Source organism: Podarcis erhardii (assembly GCF_964252035.2).
Source record: "Podarcis erhardii genome assembly, chromosome: 18".
Taxonomy (NCBI): Eukaryota; Metazoa; Chordata; class Lepidosauria; order Squamata; family Lacertidae; genus Podarcis; species Podarcis erhardii.
Genome location: NC_138516.1, coordinates 6,401,971 through 6,425,502, shown reverse-complemented (window position 1 = coordinate 6,425,502; position 23,532 = coordinate 6,401,971). Strand labels below are relative to the sequence as shown.

General features: G+C 48.5%; 1 protein-coding gene across 1 annotated transcript in view; it reads left to right on the top strand.

Annotated features, from left to right (window-relative positions):
* HDGFL2 (HDGF like 2) overlaps nucleotides 1-20,718 on the top strand; it is a 31,960-nt gene extending 11,242 nt beyond the window's left edge. Inside the window, 13 exon segments of the mRNA XM_081846172.1 lie at nucleotides 1,861-1,935; nucleotides 1,938-1,979; nucleotides 4,021-4,092; nucleotides 5,439-5,601; nucleotides 8,205-8,283; nucleotides 10,390-10,669; nucleotides 11,345-11,442; nucleotides 12,457-12,527; nucleotides 12,675-12,745; nucleotides 13,938-14,039; nucleotides 14,341-14,560; nucleotides 17,804-17,936; nucleotides 18,356-20,718. Coding sequence (XP_081702298.1) covers nucleotides 1,861-1,935; nucleotides 1,938-1,979; nucleotides 4,021-4,092; nucleotides 5,439-5,601; nucleotides 8,205-8,283; nucleotides 10,390-10,669; nucleotides 11,345-11,442; nucleotides 12,457-12,527; nucleotides 12,675-12,745; nucleotides 13,938-14,039; nucleotides 14,341-14,560; nucleotides 17,804-17,936; nucleotides 18,356-18,446 — 1,497 coding nt within the window. The 3' untranslated portion in view covers nucleotides 18,447-20,718.
* The last annotated feature ends 2,814 nt before the right edge of the window (nucleotides 20,719-23,532 follow it).

Genomic DNA, 23,532 nt, shown 5'->3' with positions numbered 1-23,532 from the left:
CCCACCTCTGGCCTGTCTTTCCCCACAGTGGATAGCCAGGGGTAGTCAACCTTTTTATACCTTCCACCCACTAATGCATCTTTGTTGATGGTAAAATTTCCTTACCGCCCACCAGTGTTAGATGGAAGGAGGATTCAGCTTGTGCCGTAGAACCCCCTACTGCCCACCTAGAGTCCAGAAACGCCCACTAGTGGGTGGTAGGGACCAGCTTGGCAACCCCTGGGCTGAACAAATGCCTCTGGGGAGCCCAAGAGGCAACAACCATTTCCCAGGACTCCAAGTGGGGATTTGACCAAGGCAGAATACTATTACAGTCGTCCCTTGGATCCTGAACGCCTTGTGAGTCGAATGTTTTGGCTCCCGAACATTGCAAACCTGGAAGTGAGTGTTCTGGTTTGCAAAAGTTCTTTGGAACCCGAAGGTGCAGCGCGGCTTCCGATTGGCTGCAGGAAGCCGCGCCTTGGTTTCCGAACATTTGGAAGTTGAACGGACTTCCGGAACGGATTCCGTTCGACTTCCGAGGTACGACTGTACTTCCCGTGAGCTGGACACTATGCTTCTCTTGATGCAGCCGAGAATAGAAAAATTGGGGTTTTTTTTTCATCTGCTGCTTCATCCACACTGTTGACTCACGTTAAGCCTGTGGTCCACTAAAACCCCTATATCTGTTTCACATGTACTGTTAGCGTTATAGGTGTCCCTCATGTTTGTACAGCTGGTTCTTCCAGTTTTAAGTGCAGAACCTCACCTACCAAAATTCATTCGGTTAGTTTTGGCTTAGTTCCTCAATCTATTAAGGTCATCTTGAATCCCAATTCTGTCTTCTACCCTTTCCACTTTTGTGTCATTTGCAATAGGAGGGTTGCTCCAGTTCCTTGGATTATTTTCATTGTTCTATCTTAGTAATAATAATAATAATAATAATAATAATAATAATACTTTTATACCCTGCCCATCTGGTTGGGTTTCCCAAGCCACACTGGGTGGCATCCAACAAAATATTAAAAATACATTAAAACATCAGTCATTAAAAACTTCACTAAACAGGGCTGCCTTCAGATGTCTTCTAAAAGTCAGGTAGTTGTTTATTTCCCTGGCATCTGATGGGAGGGCGTTCCACAGGGCGCCACCACTGAGAAGGCCCTCTGCCTGGTTCCCTGCAACCACACTTCTCGCAGGGAGGGAACCGCCAGTAGGCCCTCGGAGCTGGACCTCAGTGTCCGGGCTGAACGATTCATGTGGAGACATTCCTTCATATTCTCTAGTTCTGTAACATTCTTGTTACATAGCAGTGTGACATTTATAGGTGCTGTAATGCGGAGGGTATTTTTGATGGGGGGCAGTCTGCAACATGGCTGCCATAAGAGTATTCCAGCCCTGGAAAAGAAGTTCACAGCAGCTGTTTGCCCCAAAGAAGAGAGGGTCTGCTTTCGAACTGTCAGAAGCAGTCTGAAGGGCAGCCATGTACAGAGAAGCTTTTTTAAGTTTAATGTTGTTGCCATATGAGTGCCTGCTACTGGAGGAGAGAGGGCTGTTGTGTACTGTTGCATTGGAGGTTTCCCAAAGTTGGGTCTCCAGCTGCTTTTGGACTACAACTCCCATCATCCCCAGCTAGCAGAACCAGTTGTCAGGGATGATGGGAACTGTGGTCCAAAAACAGCTGGAGACCCAAGTTTGGTGAACCCTGGGTTAGTGAATCTGGTTGGCCACTGTGAGAACAGATGGACCACTGGCAGGGCTCCTCATGTTTTTCCAGTCTCGCTGCCTAGAGCTGATACTTTTTCCCCCCTACAAAGAGAAGGCTTTCCCCTGTTTTGCCTAGCAAGTCATCCCCGTCCTTTGCGCTCTCCCCTGTTTCAGATGCCAGCGGCGAAACGGCCGCGGAAATCATCCAGTGACCTCGACCAGGCCACTCCATCGCCGTCGGAGGAGGAGGAAACTCCGAAAGCTCCTCTGAGTCTGAGAAGTACAGCGACCAGGTGAGTTTCAACTGATCTGGGCTGGAGGGCTAGGTGGCAAGTGTGGTTTTGATGGGGGGAGTCTGGCGGATCCTGTTATTGGCATATGAAACCCTGGACAACTTGGGGCCGGTTTATTTACCTTTTGTAGAGCCCAGTCCCTGGTTGTGAGAGATGCTCATTGATTGTTACTATTTAACAGATTTATAGAAAGCTTGGAGAGCTTCTGCCAGTCAGTGTAGACAGTGAGCTTAGGTGGCCTGCGATTTCTTAAGTGATGCGCAGCGAAATAAAATACAGAATAATGTGCAACATAAAACAGTGGATTTTAAAAAGTGGTCACATTAAAATTAACATTCCGGACATGCCTGCTGATATAAAAACTCTCCCCTCCTCCCCCAGCACGCAGAAATCCGTACAATATTGGCGTGTGCCTTTCTAGCTGGAGGGTTTCTTCTGAAATGAAGGGGCTATAGTGTTGAATGCTGTCTTCTGATGAGACAGAGATTTGATTTCTGGGGCATGAACTAATTAGAAAGAACGTAATGAGGGTATTGGGTAGCTATAAGCAAAAAAATCAATCTTTTAGATGGCACCTCCTATAATTTAAATACCGTATTTTTCCGTGTATAAGACTAGGTTTTTTTTTCCTTTCTAAAATATGTTTGAAATTGGGGATCGTCTTACACACAGATACAATCTCCCTCCATTTTCTTGATTTGGAGTCCCCAAAAACAAGAGGTGTCTTATACATGGGGAAATATGGTACATTGTAAACAGCTCAGAGGTTTTATTACAAACAACTGGTATAGGCATTGTGTTAAGTAAAAAATAGAGGATAGTAAGACTTTGTATTCTTATGAATGGATGGCGGGCGGCGCTGTGGTCTAAATCCCTGAGCCTCTTGGGCAGGGGTCGGCAAGGTTTACCTCACCTCAGCCGGTTCACTCTAGCGGAGATCCCTCTGTGGGCTGAATTGTGCGTGAGCGTGCGCCTCCGCGATTTCCGGTATCTGCGCAGAAGTGAGTCCCCGTGCCGTGTTGTGCCAGTTTAACGCAGTGGGCGGAGACTCACCAAGCGGGTGGCTCGTGGGCCAGTTAAACGACCCCTGTGGGCCGCTTGTGGCCCATGGGTGTTAGGTTGCTGACGCCTGCACTTGGGCCTCCTGATAAGAAGGTCAGTGGTTCAAATCCCTGCAATGGGGTGAGCTCCCGTTGCTCTGTCCCAGCTCCTGCCGACCTAGCAGTTCAAAAGCATGCCAGTGCAAGTAAATAAATAGGTACCACTGCGGCGGGAAGGTAAACGTCATTTTCGTTCACTCTGGCACTTGTTACGGTCCTCCGTGCACCAGAAGCAGTTCAGTCCTGCTGGCCACATGACCCAGAAAGCTGTCTGCGGACAAACGCTGGCTCCCTCGGCCTGAAAGTGAGATGAGCGCCGCAACCCCATAGTCTCCTTTGACTGGACTTAACCGTCCAGGCGTCCTTTACCTTTACCTTTTACCTATTGCCATGGCTCCTAGAGTGGCTAGGGCAACCCAGTCAGATGGGCGAGGTACAATAATTAATTAATTATTAATTAATTATTATTGTATTAAGGTGGCTGCTGTTTCGGGGGATGGTTGGGGAGGGTGCAGGAGGCACGATCCTGCATCCGAACTCTCCTGCGCCAGAATTTTGCAGTTGGAAGGGACCCTGGACGTCATCCCGTCCAGCCCCTCTGCAAAGCAGCCCTGCAAAGCAGGGAATTTGTGAATTAGGCTGGTGTTACTCCAGCTACTGCTGTTGCGATTGGCAGTGTGCTTACCTTGTAGGCACCTGAGCTCTGCATAGAGGAACGTGGCCTTTAGGCCCAGCTGTGCCCATTTTCTATGCCCGTCAAGTAGGGATAATGGTTCTGATCAGTCTGTGAATCCTAGTTTCGCGCCCGAAATCAGGTGGCTTTCCTGCTTAAAAGGTCCCCGTGTAGACTGCTTTAAAAAAACTAGAATATTTCCCTCTTCCCCTGTGACAGGTCAGGGGGGGTTGGCCTCAAATCTAAATTTCTGTGTTTCCCTTTGCAGGACTTCACTCCAGAGAAGAAGCCTCCGCCAAGGGCTCCACGAAGGGCGGCTGCAGGCGGCTGGAAGAAAAAGGTAAAGGGCCCTTTAAATATAAAGGCCTTAAAAAAAAAGGCCTTAGGAGCCTGTTTGTAAAAGAAAGACCAGCTTTTCAGATAACCTTTTAATCGAACAGCTTTTTAAAGAAATGCCTGAAGTAACAGATGCTATGGTTTGAAGTATTGCTTATTCTGTTACATTTCACTCCCAAGAAGACCCATTTATCCTAAATAGAACCCAGTAAGGCAGGCGTGGGTGTGCAAAATATTTTTTTTAAAAAAATGTGATCTCATTGAGATTCCAAGATGAAATTTGGCAGGGAGCTCTTAGACATATGAAATAATCCTGTTGGGGGGATTTTAAAATCATATTCCATTTTTAAAAATCGCTTTTAAAATTTGTAAAACTTACATTTAAAATTTAAAGTCCATCATGTGACATACTGTATTCAAGCCCATGAAGTTTTGAAGAGATTGGTATTTTTAGTTTTGAAATGCAGTCAAACCTCGGCTCCCAAACGCCGAAAACCCCGGAAGTAAATGTTCCAGTTTTTGAAAGTTTTTCGGAAGCCGAATATCGGACACAGCTTCTGCCTTAGTGCAGGAAGCTCCTTCATCCAGTCGGAAGCTGCGCCTCAGTTGTCGAACGTTTCGGAAGCCAAATGGGCTTCCAGAACGGATTCACAATGTCCTTTCTTCTATCAGATCAAAATAGATAACAGCAAAGGTTCCTAGGTTCATAGCAGGGGCAATCAGAATAAGGGCCACTAACTGACGGCTGATTCAGGACTTTAAATTGTGCTTTTATATCAAATTTCCTTTTTTGTGTGTACTGCAATGTTTTATTGTTGCTATGGCTGTTGGCTAACATGAATAAAGTTTTATCTCTCTCTTCCGGAACGGATTACATTCGACAACTGAGGTTTGACTGTATCTCAATTCTGGCCTGAGCTTTTAAGGTTTTTGTGTAGTCTAGCAAGACCAAAATTGTCAGGCTTTTTGGGTGTTGGTTTTTGTTTTGTTTTGTTTTTTGAAATTTCAAACCCTCATAACTCAACAACAGGGTGAGATAAAAAAATTAAAAACTGAGATTTGGGAACTTCTCTTATACTACTTTTAGGAAACTGAAACCAATATAAAATGGTAAGGTGAAAGTCATTGGATCACGTGGCATGGAATGACCCAGAAGGACCCTAGGAAGCCACTGTGGTGTAGTGGTTAGCGGTCCGTCGAACTAGGATGCAGGAGATTTTGGAACACAGCTGCCGAGTGGTGGGCAAGTTGACCCTGTTCCTTTTGTGCCCTGATCGATCATTGGCCAGGGAGGCACACACATGCTCTGGCCAGGTAGGGGTCTCCTTGCATCGTGTTGTGTCTTGGCAGAAAATCGAATCAGGCTCTGACTCGGATGCCAAGGCTGATTCAGAGGAAGAGGAGGAAGAGGACGACGACGACAGAGAGAATGCCAAGGCTCCCACACCCAAGTCTGATTCCGACTCCAACTCGGACGAGTCCGTCAAGAAGCCCTCCCGGGGACGGAAGCCGGGTAGGCGACCTGGTTTTCTTCCCGTAGCTCGGCCCGTTTATGGGTGTGTGTTGTGTGTTTTTGTCCAAAGGGTGAGTTGATGCCTTCAAAAATCTTCTTTGGCTGTCTTGGCATGAAATAGGTACTTCTTCAGCAAACCCCCCCCCCCCCGTGTTAGGGTTAAACCTGGCTCTTGCAGGCTGCTACGTCCAGCTGTTTTGGACCAGCTCCCAGCAGTGCCAGCAGCTGCTCTCTGACTTCTCATGCTTCCCACCTCCACATCCCTGCTGAGCAAGAGAGAACTGTGGGATGTTAGGTTGCGGCCCATGCTAGTCCCACTTACGCACAAGGCTTTCTGCTTGTGCAACAGGATTTCTTGCCCTCTCCTCCATATGTGCTGTCAGTCAAGTCTTCCGGGCAGACTTGTGGGGGGCGGGTGAACGTTCCATTGTGCAAGCGGAAAGCCTTGTGCTGCCGGTGAAACATTTGCCTTTAATGCTATGCTGTACAGGCAATTCCCCATTTACGTGGGGGTTACGGCTCGCCGGTGAAATGGCATGTATTTGGAAACACCGTTGGAAACGCCTGCAAACGCCCTCTGAACCTCTGGAAACCCCCTTAAAAAAACCAGCAGCGCTTACCAGGCTGGCCAAGCTCTGCCACAACCACCCCCTCCAAACCGCCTTGCTCAAACTCCCAACTCTTCAATGATCTGTTGCAAAGGCTCTTAGGGTTGCACTTGCAAAGTCTTGTGGGATTGCCGGGCACTGCTTTCGTGCCTTTTTTTGCCGTTTCTGGGCTGTTTTTGCCATTTCTAAAGTCACTTCCATGTTGGGTGTGGTCGTGTGTCAATTGGCGCGTCAATTGGTCGTTTCTTGTATTCCTTCCATTGTATTGCCAAACAACCTGTTCCTTTCCTGACAAAGATTGCTTCTTGCATGACAAAACTCCCCCCCCATCTGTTCTGTGGGCTCTCCCAACCCTCTGAAGCAGATCTGGGGAGGACAAGCGCAATGAATAATTGCCCCCTGGGTCTGTTGTAGCATGCCATGGGTTCATTGGGCACATTTGTCCTTGTGAGGGAAAGAGGAGGAGATTACATACCTTCTGGTGCATAAAAAACAGATGGAAAACTCAGAAGTAAATAACCTATTATCATTACTATACCAGCACTACGACTGCTGCTGCTGTTTATCGATTTACAGTGGTGCCTCGCAAGACGAAATTAATTCGTTCCGCGAGTTGCTTCGTCTTGCGATTTTTTTGTCTTGCGGAGCGCGGATTCCCCGGGTATTAACGGCTTTAAGAAAAAGGAAGCAAACCCGCAAGACGTTTTCGTCTTGCGAAGCAAGCCCATAGGGAAATTCGTCTTGCGAAGCACCTCGAAAAACGGAAAACCCTTTCGTCTAGCGAGTTTTTCGTCTTGCGAGGCATTCATCTTGCGGGGCACCACTGTACATACTGCCTAATGCCTAGACTGTCTTCTAAGCTGTTTGCAAAGTACGAAATCCCAAATGCACCATAGAACAGTATGGTAAGAATAATACAAGGCTAAAAGCAGGAGATCCTTCTCAAGGGATCAAGAGAATGCTTCTGTAAGCAGGTGTGTGCGTCGGTAGACACCTGAGTGCCATTTGATGCGGGATGACTGCTTCTCTCCCTGTTTGCGGGATTCCTGGAGGCACTAGAAACAGGGAACAGTAAGCCCACAACTTGCGCACATCCAGTTTTATGCACTTGGCAAAAAAATTAAATAATTAAAAAGAGGGTGGAAAGAGGCCAGGCGCCCGAGGAAAAAGGCTTGGGAACATTGCACCCAATGTGTTTTGACTATACACAATTTTGGCTTTAGGCGCGGCCCCCAGAATGTAACCCCTGTGTAAGCTGAGGGCTTGCTAGACTGGACTGATCTAGCAGGACTCTTCCTATTCGCTGGTTCCCTCGCACATTGGAAGCATTTTTACATCAATAAGATAGCTTAATGGTCTCAAGTTTAATGGTCTATATGCACGATGCAAAGGGAAGAGTAGGGTAAAGGGACCCCTGACTGTTAGGTCCAGTCGTGACCGACTCGGGCGTTGCGGCGCTCATCTCGCTTTATTGGTCGAGGGAGCCTGCGTTTGTCCGCAGACAGCTTCCGGGTCATGTGGCTAGCATGACTAAGCCGCTTCTGGCGAACCAGAGCAGCACACAGAAACGCCGTTTACCTTCCCGCCGGAGCGGTACCTATTTATCTACTTGCACTTTGACGTGCTTTTGAACTGCTAGCTTGGCAGGAGCAGGGACCGAGCAACGGGAGCTCACTCCGTCATGGGGATTTGAACTGCCGACCTTCTGACCAGCAAGTCCTAGGCTCTGTGGTTTAACCCACAGCGCCACTGATGCAAACTCGGGCACCTGCAATGCCCAGTCCAAATGGAAGGGGTTCGAGGAAAGGAGCGGCCCTGCTTCCCTTCTCCCCCTCCACCGCAGCCGAGTTCCTGTGTCACTCATGCCCTTCCCCGAGTCACAGGAAAAGACTGCAGCTTTTTCCATGGGATGCGGGCGGGTTGCTTCACTTGAGGAACTGGGTGGCTAGGAGATGGCTATAGCTAATTCTCGACTCCTTCCTCTCCCCCCGGCAGCAGCGGAAAAGCCACCCCCGAAGCCTCGCGGGAGGAAACCAAAGGCAGAGAGGCTTCCTAGCAGCTCCAGCAGCGACAGGTGAGCGAAGGTGGGGCTGTCGTGAGCACCGCGGCCATCGCTGCTTAATGCGGGATCCTAGAGCAGGGGTCCGCTAACCTCCCCGGACCAGCAGGCACGTCTCGAGTGTAGAGAAGGTGCCATGGGCATCAATTGTAAAGTGGCTGTTGGGGGTGCGATGGCATAGCACAGAATTTGGGAGACCCTCCCGATAACGTTGTGCTTGTCAGGAAATCCCCTATGTCCTGCTGGTCCTGACTCTGGTGATCACACAGTGATTAGTCACACACACTAAGTGCTATTGCTGTCTGATAACAACAGAGAACATTCCTCTTTCCCCCTCTCTTTTACACACACAAACACTCAGGTATATGCAGTCACAAATGTACGTTATATATTTCCACTCTCTCTCTGCACAAGTGCACCTCTTCCTCTCACAAAGTATGGAGAAGAGCTGGAGAGGCAGGTCAGGAAGTGTTCTTGCCTGCCTGCCTGACTTTCCTGCCTGTGCATTTACGACCACAATTCAAAATGTTGGTGTTGACCTTTAAAGCCCTCAACGGCCTCGGCCCAGGATACCTGAAGGAGCATCTCCACCCCCAGCGTTCTGCCTGGACACTGAGGTCTAGCTCCATGGGCCTTCTGGCAGTTCCCTCACTGCGAGAAGCAAAGTTACAGGGAACCAGGCAGAGGGCCTTCTTGGTAGTGGTGCCCGCCCTGTGGAACGCCCTGCCACCAGATGTCAAAGAGATAAACAACTACCTGACATTCAGAAGACATCTGAAGGCTCATGGAAGTTTTTAATGTGTGACATTTTAATGTATTTTTAATCTTTGTTGGAAGCTGCCCAGAGTGGCTGGGGAGACCCAGCCAGATGGGCGGGGTACAAATAAATTATTATTATTATTATTATTATTATTATTATTATTATTATTATTATTCTCTCATCCATCCTGTCTCCTCTCCCCTGCCCTTTGACAAATGCATCATAGAGGCTTCCGTTTAGCAGTGCCTTGCAGGCCAGTTTGAGAAAGCACAGATTTTTCTTCCTGCCCCCCCCCCCCCAGGCTGCGGGTGACAGCGTGGCTCAAAAGCCTTCACACACAGGTGCAAAGATGCCATTTCTTCACATGTCACTGTTTTGTTGATTTTCCACTCGCTCGCCACTCCTGCTACTGATTTGGCAAATTCCAAAATGCAACGGGGCACTCTGTGAGTGCCGGTTGGCTGTTTTGGCCACGCCAGGCTTCCTTAACCTCAGCCCTCCGGATGTTTTTTTTTTGCCTACAGCTCCCATGATCCCTAGCTAGCGGGACTAGTGGTCAGGGATGCTGGGAACTGTAGTCTCAAAACAAGGGTCGTGGTTGAGGAAGCTTGGGTCACGCCTTCTCATGGGACTTACGAATTCTGTGTTCCTCTGTGTGTCTCTTTTTCTTGCTCCTTAGGTTAGTGGAAGAGAGTCTTGGCTTTTTGGAGCACAGTCGGGTGTGGGTGTCTGTGTGAGTTTCAGATAACAGTGGTGCCTCGGGTTAAGTACTTAATTCGTTCTGGAGGTCCGTTCTTAACCTGAAACTGTTCTTAACCTGAAGCACCACTTTAGCTAATGGGGCCTCCTGCTGCCGCTGCGCCGCCGGAGCACGATTTCTGTTCTCATCCTGAAGCAAAATTCTTAACCCGAGGTACTATTTCTGGGTTAGCAGAGTCTGTAACCTGAAGCATACGTAACCTGAGGTACCACTGTATTACTGTTATTTTAACAACTAAAGCAGTCTTAATTCCAAACTGCTTTATCCAGGCGGAATCCAGATTAGAGGAAGAAAACACACACTCACATATATGCAGCCACAAATGTATATCTTTCCACTCTCTCTGTCTGAACAAGTTCACCTCTTACCTCTCAGCCCTCTCTGAGCTAGGGACCAAGCAGTGGAGGCAACTGAAATAAAGGACAGACTAGTCTGGTAGCATTTATGCAGGACATTCAATGATGTGGCTTGCCATGGTCACCACATCAAGGCACCGCTCAATCTTTTTAACAAGTCTGGCGCTCGGGAGTACCCGGGAGCTCGCACCCCGATTCGCCCACAGTCATTTATTGTCTCTTTCCTTGCCTGCTTCCCCTCCCAGCGACAGTGACAGCGACGTGGACCGCATCAGTGAGTGGAAGCGCCGCGACGAGGAGCGCCGCCGGGAGCTGGAGGAGAAGCGGAAGCGCGAGCAGGAGGAGGAGCTGCGCCGCCTCCGGGAGCAGGAGCGGGAAGAGAAGGAGCGGAAAAAGGAGAAGGCCGAGAAGGGGGAGGTGGAGCACTCAGACAGCGACAGCAGTGTGGACAACGAGGTCCCCAAGAAGAGCAAGAAGGGGCGGCCCAAGGCCCCATCGTCTTCCGACTCTGAAGCGGAGAAAGAGGTGAGCTGGCAAGGCAGGGATGGGAGCACCCTGGGAAAGGGGCCAGGCTGAACTTCATCTAAGAATAAGAATAAGGTAAAGGGACCCCTGACCATTAGGTCCAGTCGTGACTGACTCTGGGGTTGCGGCTCTCATCTCGCTTTACTGGCCGAGGGAGCCGGTGTACAGCTTCCGGGTCATGTGGCCAGCATGACTAAGCTGCTTCTGGCGAACCAGAGTAGCGCACAGAAACGCCGTTTACCTTCCCACCGGAGTGGTACCTATTTATCTACTTGCACTTTGATGTGCTTTCGAACTGCTAGGTTGGCAGGAGCAGGGACCGAGCAATGGGAGCTCACCCCGTCATGGGGATTCGAACCACTGACCTTCTGATCGGCAGGTCCTAGGCTCTTTGGTTTAACCCACAGCGCCACCCGCGTCCCTGCAGTGAGACCACTGAAAAGGCCCGTTCTCTTGCCTTCCCTGGCTGGGCCTCAGATGACGACGGAAGTGTCTGGGTTAGTTCATAGAGGGAGTGGTGGTCCTTTGAGGCATTGCAGTCCTGATCTTGTACATAGGAAAGGAGCTATTTTACCATAGCCCTGCAAAGATCAAAGAGCAGGGGAAGCCTGGGAGGTTTTTCACTGGGATGTGATAGCCTATCTTGTGACATTCTCGTTTTCTTCCCCCCTCCAGGTGAAAAAGCCCCTGAAGAAGCAGCAGTCTTCCGAGATCTCGAGGAAACAGAGTCAAAAGGAGAAGAGGGGCCAAGGAGAAGAGAAGACCCGGAACAGGTTATATAATAATCATAATAATCATAAATTTATTATTTATACCCCGCCCATCTGCCTGGATTTCCCCAGCCACTCTGGGCGGCTCCCAACAGAATATTAAAAACATGATAGAACATCAGACATTAAAAACTTCCCTAAACAGGGCTGCCTTCAGATGTCTCCTAAAAGTCAGATAGCTGCTTATTTCCCTGGCATCTGATGGGAGGGCGTTCCACAGGGAGGGTGCCACCACCGAGAAGGCCCTCTGCCTGGTTCCCTGTAACCTCACTTCTTGCAGGGAGGGAACAACCAGAAGGCCATCAGAGCTGGACCTCAGTTGTCTGGGCTGAACAATGGGGGTGGAGACGCTCCTACAGGTCTACTGGGCTGAAGCCGTATACCTCAGCCTAGTATACCTGAGTCAGTTCCCAACATGCTTTGAGGAGGGAGGTTTAATGTAGTTTGATTAAACTGCTTGGGGCAACTTTTCTCTTCTTCATTCTTCTTCATTCTTCATTCTCCACCCTTCATCCGTAAATCTCAGGGCAGCCCACAACATACCTAGGGAGAGCTGCTGTAGTGAGCTGGGAGAGAAAACTAGTGCCAAGCATTAAACGTACGTTCCCTTTGGTAGGAGTTTCCTCCAAACACATTGAGAACTGAATTTGTCAATGCAACTTTCCCTTGCCCATTTATGGGCCCGTCCATATCCTTCAGATCTTGGGTCTTGAATCGAGCTTGGAAACAGTTTGGTGACCAGTGAAGTCCTTTTATTACTGGCAAGGAATGTACCCAGCAAGCAGTCCCAGTTTAGAGTCTTGCGGCCAGTTCTTTGTTAGCTCCAGTTTCTGGACCACCTTCAGGGGCAGCCCCACATACGGCACGTTGCAGTAATCAAACCAACTAGCTGCAGACCTTGACATTTTAGGGAGCGTTGGGTTGCCCGTTTGCAGGTTTCCCCCTAGGCATGGAGTAGACACAGCCGCCTTCTTAGCACCAGTTCTGCTTCTTACCTTCTTTTTCTTCTGCCTCTAGAGCTTTGAAAGCAGAACGAGGCCGGAAAAAGTCAGAGGTGCTTCCTGAAAGGAGGGTGGAGAAGAAGAAAGGTAAAAAAACAAAAACGAAAAATGGGCTGGAGAAAGAGAGAAAAGGGATATGTGACTGGAACATGAGTTTGCTTTGGTGATGGGGTTGGTAGGCGGGGAAGTGACTTGTTTTTCCCGGCTTTCAAAAAACCTTTGTGCTGTCTGCAGAACCCACGATCGAGGAGAAACTCCAGAAGTTGCACAGCGAGATCAAGTTTGCTCTGAAAGTCGACAATCCGGTAAGCTGGAACCCCTCTCTCCTTTGAGCCTGTTTCCCCCCGGAAAGCTCTCCTTACAAGTCCCTGCCTGCCTTTAGGATTTGCTTGCCGTTTCTGCTGCTGGAAAACTCTTCTGTGATGCCCACCTGAGGCAGGTGTGGGGGTCCTTCTGCCGTCCAAATGGTGCAGGATTCCAACCCCTGCCATTCCTGACAGTTAGATTGGGGCTGATGGCAGTAATAGGTGCACCCACAAGTGGAGGGCCGCAGGTCCCCCCAGTCCTGAAGCCGAGGAGACGGGTCTCTTGTTCCACTGTTTTCCCCATCTCCAATCCAATGAACTGCAGTGGAATATCCAGACATACAACCCTCCTCCTTTTCCACCTGCACTCTTGAGTTGACACAGGCCGGGGAACAGGACATTCCCAGGTGATGCTTCTAACGGTATAAACAGTGTATAACTGAAGGACCATCTCCATCCCCATCGCTAGGGGTCCAGCACCAAGGACCTTCTAGTGGTTCCCTCACTGTGAGAAGTTGAAGTTACAGGGAACCAGGCAAGGGGGCCTTCTCGGTAGTGGCACCCACCCTGTGGAACGTCCTCCCAACAAATGTCAAGGAGATGAGTAACTATACAACTTTTAGAAGACATCTGAAGTCAGTCCTGTATGGGGAAGTTTTTAATGTTTGATGTTTTATGGTGTTTCAAATATTTTGTCGGGAGCTGTCAAGAGCAGCTGGAACAACCCAGTTAGATGGGCGGCTAATCATCACAATTATTGTTGTTCTTTTTTTTAAATATAATTTTTATTAAGTTTTCCATATTTTATTACATTTCAGTATCAAAAAATAACTTAAGACATTGCTTAAATAAAGCGTCAACATCCTTCTTTCCCTCTAACAGATTTCTGTATCTCATTACCAATTTCTCCACATTCCTAAGTTCACTTTTTTACCTTAAATCTATCTTTTAACAATCACCTATTTATAAGTAAATCGGCTCCTTAATTTCCCATTACCAAACATTTCAACTTAAACCTACAAACGTATTCAACTGTTTTCAATTTTCTTTCATATAGAGTATAAATTTGCCCCAGTCCTTTTGGAACAATTATTGTTGTTCTTGTCGTTATTATAGTTATTCTGTGTAAGCAGTTTTTGTGTAAGCTCCGGTGGGCCAAATGGTCACTGTGCCCAAAATCCTGTTTCTCTAGGACGTCAAGAGGTGTCTCAGTGCGTTGGAAGAACTGGGCAGCCTTCAGGTCACCTCTCAGATCCTCCAAAAACACACAAACGTCGTGGCCACTCTGAAAAAGGTAAGAGGGTGGGGTGGGTGGGATTGGGGAGGCCCCACTACTTGTGCACAGCCGTGAGGACGCAGATGGTGCTGTGGTCTAAACCACTGAGCCTCTTGGGCTTACCAATCGGAAGGTTGGCGGTTCGAATCTGTGCGACGGAGTGAGCTCCCGTTGCTCTGTCCCAGCTCCTGCCAACCTAGCAGTTCGAAAGCACACCAGTGCAAGTAGATAAATAGGTACCACTGCCTTCTACATTTTATATCTACACTACCGTGCCTAATTTGAAAGCGTCTAAAACGCCGTGTTTGTTTGTAATAAGATTCGGCGTTACAAGGCCAACAAAGAAGTGATGGAGAAGGCAGCCGAGGTCTACACATGCCTGAAGTCCCGCGTCCTGGGGCCAAAGGTCGGGGCGAACCAGAAAGTCAACAGGACTGATTCGGAGAAGGAGAAGGACAAAGGGGAGGGGGACAAAGGCAAGGAGAAGCTGCCTGAAGGAGAAACGCAGCATGAGACAGGCGAGGAAGAGATGAGTGCTGGTAAGAGGCTGGTGGCAAGAGAGACCCTCTCTGAGTGGGATTGGGGTTGGTTGGTTGGGAGGGAGGGGAGGGGAGGGACAGGCAGGGAAGGGACTCGGAGATTGATCCCACTCTCTTCAATCAGCCTTCCTCAATCCTTCACAGCCAGGTAACCCAAGTGGGAAGGGGTGGAGGAACTGGGAGGAGCTTAATCTTTTTATAACAGATGTCAGGGACTTTTTTTAAAAAAAATAATATTTATTACTTTTAAAAGGAAAGAAGACAGAAGAGAAAAAAAAGACAATACAATACAATATATAAACAATACAAAACACAACCTAAACCCATTAAACTAAGCACATTAAACTAAACTAAACAAAACCCACTCCCTAAACCTAACCCTAAATAAAACAAAACAAAAACAATTTAAAAGAAAAAAAAATACATCCCCCCTTTTCGATACTCTTTCTTTCATTCCCTTGTTTCCTCGACCTCCTCTCACCTCCCTTTTTGTGCTGGTAAGAGGCTGGTGGCAAGAGAGACCCTCTCTGAGTGGGATTGTGGTTGGTTGGGAGGGAGGGGAGGGGAGGGACAGGCAGGGAAGGGACTCGGAGATTGATCCCACTCTCTTCAATCAGCCTTCCTCAATCCTTCACAGCCAGGTAACCCAAGTGGGAAGTGGTGGAGGAACTGGGAGGAGCTTAATCTTTTTATAACAGATGTCAGGGACTTTTTTTAAAAAAAATAATATTTATTACTTTTAAAAGGAAAGAAGACAGAAGAGAAAAAAAGACAATACAATACAATATATGAACAATACAAAACACAACCTAAACCCATTAAACTAAACACATTAAACTAAACTAAACAAAACCCTCTCCCTAACCCTAACCCTAAATAAAACAAAACAAAAACAATTTAAAAGAAAAAAAAATACATCCCCCCTTTTCGATACTCTTTCTTTCATTCCCTTGTTTCCTCGACCTCCTCTCACCTCCCTTTTTGTATTCCACTTCTACTAGTTATTTCAGCAAATCCTTTCCATCTTTCTGTATTCTCTATCATATTATAAATAACATATTTTTTTAACCTTATTTTAACATTAAAACTAAAATACTTATAGATACTTAACTCCTTATAACATTTCTGCTAAATCCATAAAATATCAATCCACCATTTTTCTATCACTCATTAATTTTGCGATATTTCTATATATAAACTTTAAATTTTCCAATCTTCTTCCATCAACTCCTCTCCCTGGTTTCGGATTCTGCCAGTCCTTTCCGTCAATTCCATATAGTCCATCAACCTGGAGATCTTATGTCCGAGGCCAGATGTCAGGGACTGGCTGGATGCAGAGGGAGTGGTGGGAGGCACCAGCTGGGGAACCCCCAAGGGAAACCCCATGGGAAGAAGGCTCAAAGCCAGGGGACTGGTTGTGGGATGATGATAGGGATGCGGGTGGCATTGTGGTCTAAACCACTGAACCTCTTGGACTTGCCGATCGGAAGGTCGGCGGTTCAAATCCCCGCGACTGAGTGAGCTCCCATTGCTCTGTCCCAGCTCCTGCCAACCTAGCAGTTCAAAAGCACAGCAGTGCATGTAAATAAATAGGTATCGCTGCGGGAAGGTAAACGGCGTATCTGTGCACTCTGGCTTCCGTCACGGTGTCCCGTTGCGCCAGAGCGGTTTAGTCCTGCCAGCCACATGACCCGGAAAGCTGTCTGTGGACAAACGCCGGCTCCCTCGGCCTGATAGCGAGATGAGCGCTGCAACCCCTTAGTTGCCTTTGACTGGACTTAACTATCCAGCGGTCCTTTACCTTTTTGTGGGATGGTGATGTTGATGAGTGATCAGAGAGAGAAGAGGGAGAAGAATGAGAGGAGGAGGTGCCAGAAATGGAAGAGGCATCAGGGTTTACTGAGCACGAAGAGGCTGTGGCAGAGAGCAGTTCAGACTTGGGGCTAAGAGGCAGAGAGGAGTCTGGCCGCTGAAGAATCCAGAGAGTCTCCCCCTCCAGCTGTGACCAACTCCCCTCCCCTCTGGTATGGGCATAGCCAAGTTTTCTGTTAGGGGGAGTAGGATGTTAGATGGGGGAGAACCAATTTACCTGCAATGTGTCTGGTCTGTTAATCAGGTATTTCTATATTTATTTGATTAGGGGGTGCAGCTGCACCCCCGGCTACTCACGTGACACTGGTCTCCTAGAACACACAGCAAAACTAAAAAAAAAGCAGAGCAGAGGTTGGTTGTGCGCAGGCGCGATTTGCAACTGCTTGGGAAAGACCTTGGGGAGGAATCATAGAGTTGGAAGAGACCACAAGGGCCATCGAGTCCAACCCCCTGCCAAGCAGGAAACACCATCAGAGCACTCCTGACATATGGTTGTCAAGCCTCTGCTTAAAGACCTCCAAAGAAGGAGACTCCACCACACTCCTTGGCAGCAAATTCCACTGTCGAACAGCTCTTACTGTCAGGAAGTTCTTCCTAATGTTTAGGTGGAATCTTCTTTCTTGTAGTTTGGAACCATTGCTCCGTGTCCGCTTCTCTGGAGCAGCAGAAAACAACCTTTCTCCCTCCTCTATATATTTGAACATGGCTATCATATCACCCCTTAACCTCCTCTTCTCCAGGCTAAACATGCCCAGCTCCCTTAGCCGTTCCTCATAAGGCATCGTTTCCAGGCCTTTGACCATTTTGGTTGCCCTCCTCTGGACCCGTTCCAGTTTGTCAGTGTCCTTCTTGAACTGTGGTGCCCAGAACTGGACACAGTACTCCAGGTGAGGTCTGACCAGAGCAGAATACAGTGGCACTATTACTTCCCTTGATCTAGATGCTATACTCCTATTGATGCAGCCCAGAATTGCATTGACTCCTAGATCCTTTTCACATGTACTGCTCTCAAGCCAGGTGTCACCCATCTTGTATTTGTGCCTCTCATTTTTTTGCCCAAGTGCAATACTTTACATTTCTCCCTGTTAAAATTCATCTTGTTTGTTTTGGCCCAGTTCTCTAATCTGTAAAGGTCGTTTTGAAGTGTAAGGAGGAGCCTTAGAAAGCGGCGGGAAGTCCTCACAACTGCCTCATTGGGGCAAGACCTATGAGTTGCTGTGATCACTCAGTCTGCGCTGCTTTGGTTTGTTTGAATTAAGAGTTGACTTCACTGATGTCATGTTTTTTTTATTGCTGGCCCACACTCCTGACAACGGATTGCCCCTTCCTGTTCTCTCGCCCCTGGGGGTTGACGTCTCTTTTCTTCCCCAGACCTCCCAGCTCCTGTGAATGGGGAGTCAGGAGCCCAGAAAGGAGAAGGTGCGACAGAGAACAAGGACGGAGATGAAGATTGGACCTCCGGGGACGTCAAGGGAGGGGCTTCCCCCGAAGACACCCACAACGAGTAGGGCTTCTTTCTCGCCTTTCTTGTGGGTTTGGTTGTGCTGCTTAGGAGGTGCCGTGCCGCCACACCCCAGAGGCTGCCACTGAAAAGTGTTGCAGTCAGGGGAATTTCCCAGGGTGGGGAGTGTTAAAAGAAAATCCCTGCAGTCCATATAACCCAGTTTTGGAATTTAGAATTGGACAAACTTGGGCAGAAGTCGGAATGAGGTTATTTTTCGAAGGGGTGGGGAAAGACCCTTACTGGGATCAGAGGAGGCTGCATTATCCAGAGTCAGGCTCCTAGCCCACCTAACTCAGGCCCCGGAGCCGCCTCAAGGGGTCCCCCTGCCCCCCAAACCTTGATTTTCCTGCCTCAGGGTGGTAGAAGATGGTTCTCGTCCCTCCTTGTCTCCCAACCCCTTCCTCTCTGTGCTACTGCAGAACGCAAGACTATTCTGCGACGGAGCGGGCAGGAGCAGAACGGGAGATCCACATGGAGTCGGACTCCGTGGAGGAAGACGATGGGAGCTGAAACCGAGGGGGGGAGGCCCCTGCGAAGAAGCAGTGCCGGACGGGTTGTGACGCTTGCAGCCCCCGGGGAGGCGAGGTCTCTGCCTTGCCCTGTCTTTCAGAGATGCTTTTCCAAGCCACACAGTAGATGACGTTCTAGGTCGGTCTTCCCTGACTCGGTGCCCCCCAGAGTGCGGGTTCCGTTTCGTTTTGTTTCCTAGACCTCTGCTCTCATCTCCCGTGGCCGTTGGCTGTGCTAGCTGGGGGCTCATGGGAGTTGGGAGTCCAGCAGTGCCTGGAGGGCACCTGGTTGGGGAAGCTTGTTCCTAAGTCATATCCCTTCCTCCCTGAGCCCTCTTCTCTTCCTCTCCCTCTCCCTCCCATTTCCCAGTCCTCTTATTGCTCCTTGGAGGATTATGAACTTCTGGGGCAGCCCCACAACCGATGTATGTTTGTATTGGTTCCCTGTTTTTGATTTCCCCCACTCTCTGTCCAGTCTCTCCCCACCCACCCCACCCCTTTTACTCTTGTGATTTCAACAGACGTGAAATGAATATATAAAGGGTTGTTTTTTAATGAAAAGAAAATCCCATTCATCCTTGTCAAACTTCTTTATTTAGAGTTTCTCTCTCGGTGGTGGGAAAGGGAGAGAGATTGGGGGGGGGGGAGAGATTGTGCTTAAATCACCCCAGGGTTATGGTGGTCCGTGGCTTCAGATTTCAAGGGTGCCGCCTGTCGAATTCTGTTTCTGCAGGGTCTGGACTGCTTTTCATTTCAAACAAGGCGTGGTGATCACTCGCTGCTCCAGATGTTGCAGAAGTACAGATTCCATCAATGTTGGCCGTTGGGGCTGATGGGATTTGTAGTTGAGCAACATCTAGGAGGGCCAAAGGTTTTTCTCCTCTGTTGTAAAATCCTGCTGGGCTTCTCTCCTTATGTTGCCCTGGCAGGGCATCTAGCTCTGATTTTGTCTCCATTCTGAGTTGTGTTAAGTGAGTTTTCCCAGCTCTCTCTTTTTTTTGTCACCGTTGTGCCTCCCCCTCCTCCCTGGGACGCTGCTGCTTACAATAGTTGCTGGTTCGCCACCCTCTCCAGCTGCGATAGAGAGGCCTTTCAAGAAGTCTTACTGTGCTGATATGGTTCAGTTTCTGCATGGTATAATTCTCTCGTGCACTGCTTCAAAGATACCAGAATGCCTGGCTAGAACGCTGGGCTGTTGGCCTTTCAGCCTTGGCCTACCCAAAACTCCTTGTGGGTTGTGTCCGACTGCCCCCTAAGTGTTCCCGTGAAATAATCCTACCATCTCATTCTGCTTAATACAAGAGTGGTCTCAACCCTATCAGGAGGAGAGGCAGGACATTGGTGTGTGCAAAACTAGCTGAGCAGTTTTGCATTTTCATTTCGTTTTTCAAATGCTGTGTTATTGGGCGGATGAATATGTTGGTCTTTTTATGTCTTAAAAAAAAACCAAAAGCAAAAAACCTCTCCGCAGGTAGAAAACACACCCCGCAGGGGAGTAGGCAGGAGATGGCTAGCAAGCTTACTAGGCAAAGGGAAGCATTCAGAGTGGTGTCTGAAGCAGCACAGTCAATTCTGCAACGAGCTCTTAGTGCCAGCAACTACCTTGGGCAGCAGTTGAGCGACAAAGTATGGAGAAGCTCTGAAGAGGCAGGTCAGCCCCCCCTCCCTCTCCCTCTCTCTCTCTCTCTCATCTATCATCCATCCTGTCTCCTCTCCCCTGCCCTTTGACAAATGCATCATAGAGGCTTCCGTTTAGCAGTGCCTTGCAGGCCAGTTTGAGAAAGCACAGATTTTCTTCCTGCCCCCCCTCCAAGGCTGCAGGTGACAACGTGGCTCAAAAACCTGCACACACAGGTGCAAAGATGCCATTTCTTCACATGTCACTGTCCTGTTGGTTTTCCACTCGTTCGCCACTCCTGCTACTGATTTGGCAAATTCCAAAATGCAACAGGGCTCTCTGTGAGTGCCGGTTGGCTGTTTTGGCCACACCTTCTCATGGGACTTCCGAATTCTGTGTTCCTCCGTGCGTCTCTTTTTCTCTCTCCTTAGGTTAGTGGAAGAGAGTCTTGGCTTTTTGGAGCACAGTAGGGTGTGGGTGTCTTTGTGTGAGTTTCAGATTATTCCTATTTTTTAAACAACTGAAGCAGACTTAATTCCAAACTGCTTTATCCAGGCGGAATCCAAATTAGAGGATGAAACTGCCGAAATACTGTCTGAAGCATCGTTTTGTTTTTGGAAACCATGAAATAAAGATGTTCCTGTCTGATAAGAAAGAGGAGTGTTTTGACTGGCAGTTGTAGAACACAGGAGAGAGAACGGCTGAATTGGCTGCAGAATCATGCTTTCAAAATATCTCACCTTTTGGGTTTGGGGTCTTTTCCAATGCTAGAGCAGACCCATTGAAGTTAATGAACCTAACTGAGCTGTGCCCATTAATTTTGGCGGGTCTGCTAAAAGTAGGACGGGCATTGGAGACAACCCTTTGTTGTTAAAACAAGCTTCGAAGCAAGTAATAGCAAATTTCATCTGTGAGAGGAATTACTGAATACCACCTCCAGAGTGTCTGGATGGCTCAGTTCCTGCTGTGGCTCCTTACTGCTTGCGGGGGGAAAGAACAAAATAGGGAAGGTAAGAGAAATGGTTTAATTTACATAATTTATACAGGTTGAAGAAGAGTTCTGTTGCTGAGTGTTGGGAGAGAGTAACCTTGGTGCAGAATTCTTGAAAGCAGAACATAGGAAGGGGTGTGGTAAGCAGTGCTGTAGCCTTATTGGACTTTACCGATTGGTTGGGTGAGCGTTGCTCCCGGACGGGAGGAAGGAAGTCAAATGACACCGAGGTTTTGGTTCAGAGAAAGAGTTTATTCTGCTCTCCGGATAGCAGAAGGCACTTGCGTGGTCAGTCCACAGCAAGTCCAAAGAAATGAGAGATTCCATGCAGTATATATAACCTCCAGGCACCCTCTCCCCCCTTCCCAGGAATCCAGACACGTAAGTTGACATCACAGATGTTCCTGTACTCTTGACCATAAAAGGGTGTTCCTGTTCCTGTAATCCTTATCTTGGGGTAAGAAGGTCACCAACTCTAAAAGCACTCCTGGCGCTGTTCCCGGGGGGCTGACAAGGTCTGTGCGTCAGTGTGGTCAGGATGTAAGATAAGACCCAGATGTGTCGTGCCTGCTCCACTTTGGAACTGGCAAGGCCATTCATTAGGCGTCACGGACTGATAAAGGAGAGAGCTTTGTTTATACAGCTGTGTTCCTGTTATACATTTGCTCAAGAGTTCAAGTTAATGGTTTTTAGCTAATGCACCCTTGGAGAAGGAAAAATGGGATTTTGGGGCCCGTTTCAGACTGACTGCACCATCAGGTTTTAGATTTGGGAAACCCATTCCTTCAGTTCAGAACTAACTTTCGAAGGAAGTGGTAGTGGTTGAACCTAAAGGGCACGCAGCCTGGTCAAATTCTGCTCCTGTTGAAACGGTCAGGGCTTTACTCGGGTGGTTGAAGCCACGCGCTGGCTTTGTTGGTGTCTCAAGTCGTTACTAATTCTTGCTCTATATATGTTTAGGTAGTAAAATCGAAGTTCTAGTTCCGTTTTTGTTAACCTGGTGCCCTTCAGAACCCAACCAGCACAGCTATAGTGTGCTCTCACTATGCTCTTATAAGAACTACAGCAGATTATATATACAGTGGTACCTCGGGTTAAGAACTTAATTCGTTCCAGAGGTCCGTTCTTAACCTGAAACGGTTCTTAACTTGAAGCATGCTTTCGCTAATGGGGCCTCCCGCTGGTGCGCGATTTCCGTTCTTATCCTGGGGCAAAGTTCTTAACCTGGAGCAACCACTTCCTACTTAACGGAGTTTGTAACCTGAAGTGTCTGTAACCCGAGGTACCACTGTACACACAAAAACACACAGGTCTCGCTTCCTGAACACAGTGCATTCCTTAGAAATCATTTGCCAGGCAAGTGTTTCCACGATTTCCATTGATTCCTATGGTAACATTTCTAATCCGTGATTCCCCCCGCCCACGTTTCTGTTTTTGTTTTCCCCTAAAATGGCTCCAACCAGCCAAAAAGAGACGGGACACAGAAGCAGAGGGGAAATGTTGCCTGAAAATGTCATTCAGAAGATGGGTGTACCGGAAGAAGCAGGGAGGGCGGGGAGTTACAGCGTAAGAGCCTATCTCGCAGGGTTACGAGAATAAAATTGGGATAAGTTGTCCAGTAAGGACGTAAGTGGCCCATTTAGTGGCCTGCTCTCACAATGGCCCATAAGAAGTCCCAGAAAGAGGACTTGAGCACTAGAGCATTCAACCCCCCTGTGGTTTGCAGCGGCTGGTGCTCAGAAGTGTTACTTGGGTTTGATGGTCACCCCAGGTTACTAGCCACAGATAGCCTTTTCCTCCACGAATTTTGTCTCTTCCTCTTTTAAAGATATCAGAGCTAGTGGCCATCACTGCCTCTTCAAATAGTAGAGTGGGAAAAGGACCGCGAGGGTCATCTCGTCCAATCCCCTGCGAGGCGAGGCAAGAACCTCAGCTAAACCACCTGTCAGGGAACTGCCATCGGAGCTCAGGGTGGTGGATAGGCTCTCGGATGCTGGGAGACCATCGGATGCTGAGGAGGGAACCAGCAGGGGGAGAGGGAGAGCTTCCGCTGAAGAAGGAGGGGAGGAGGAGACAGCATCGGAGGTGAGGCTCAGAGACGCTTCAAGCGAGACCAGTGGTGAGAGCTCAGGACCTCCCCTTGGAACGCCCACTCTGCGCAGAAAGCTGTCGCGCAGGGAATCAAGGAGGAGACTTTCTGTCAAAGAACTTTTATGTTGGAAGAAATTCAGGAAACGCCCACTGACGGATTCTGCCAGTGATTAAGGCAGTCACGCACTTATGGCTGTCCGGTTAGGGAGAGTTTAAAACCAACTACAAAACTGGGAGCGTTTTAGCGCTTACGCACAAGCAACCCCTTATCCCATTACACCACCCATGGCCCATCTTCGAGATGGAATTCCATTCCGTCTTGTGAGAGGGAATTCTTCCACCCCACCTAGCCTACAGTCTGGCCCTCTACTCCCCAGAGACTTAAAA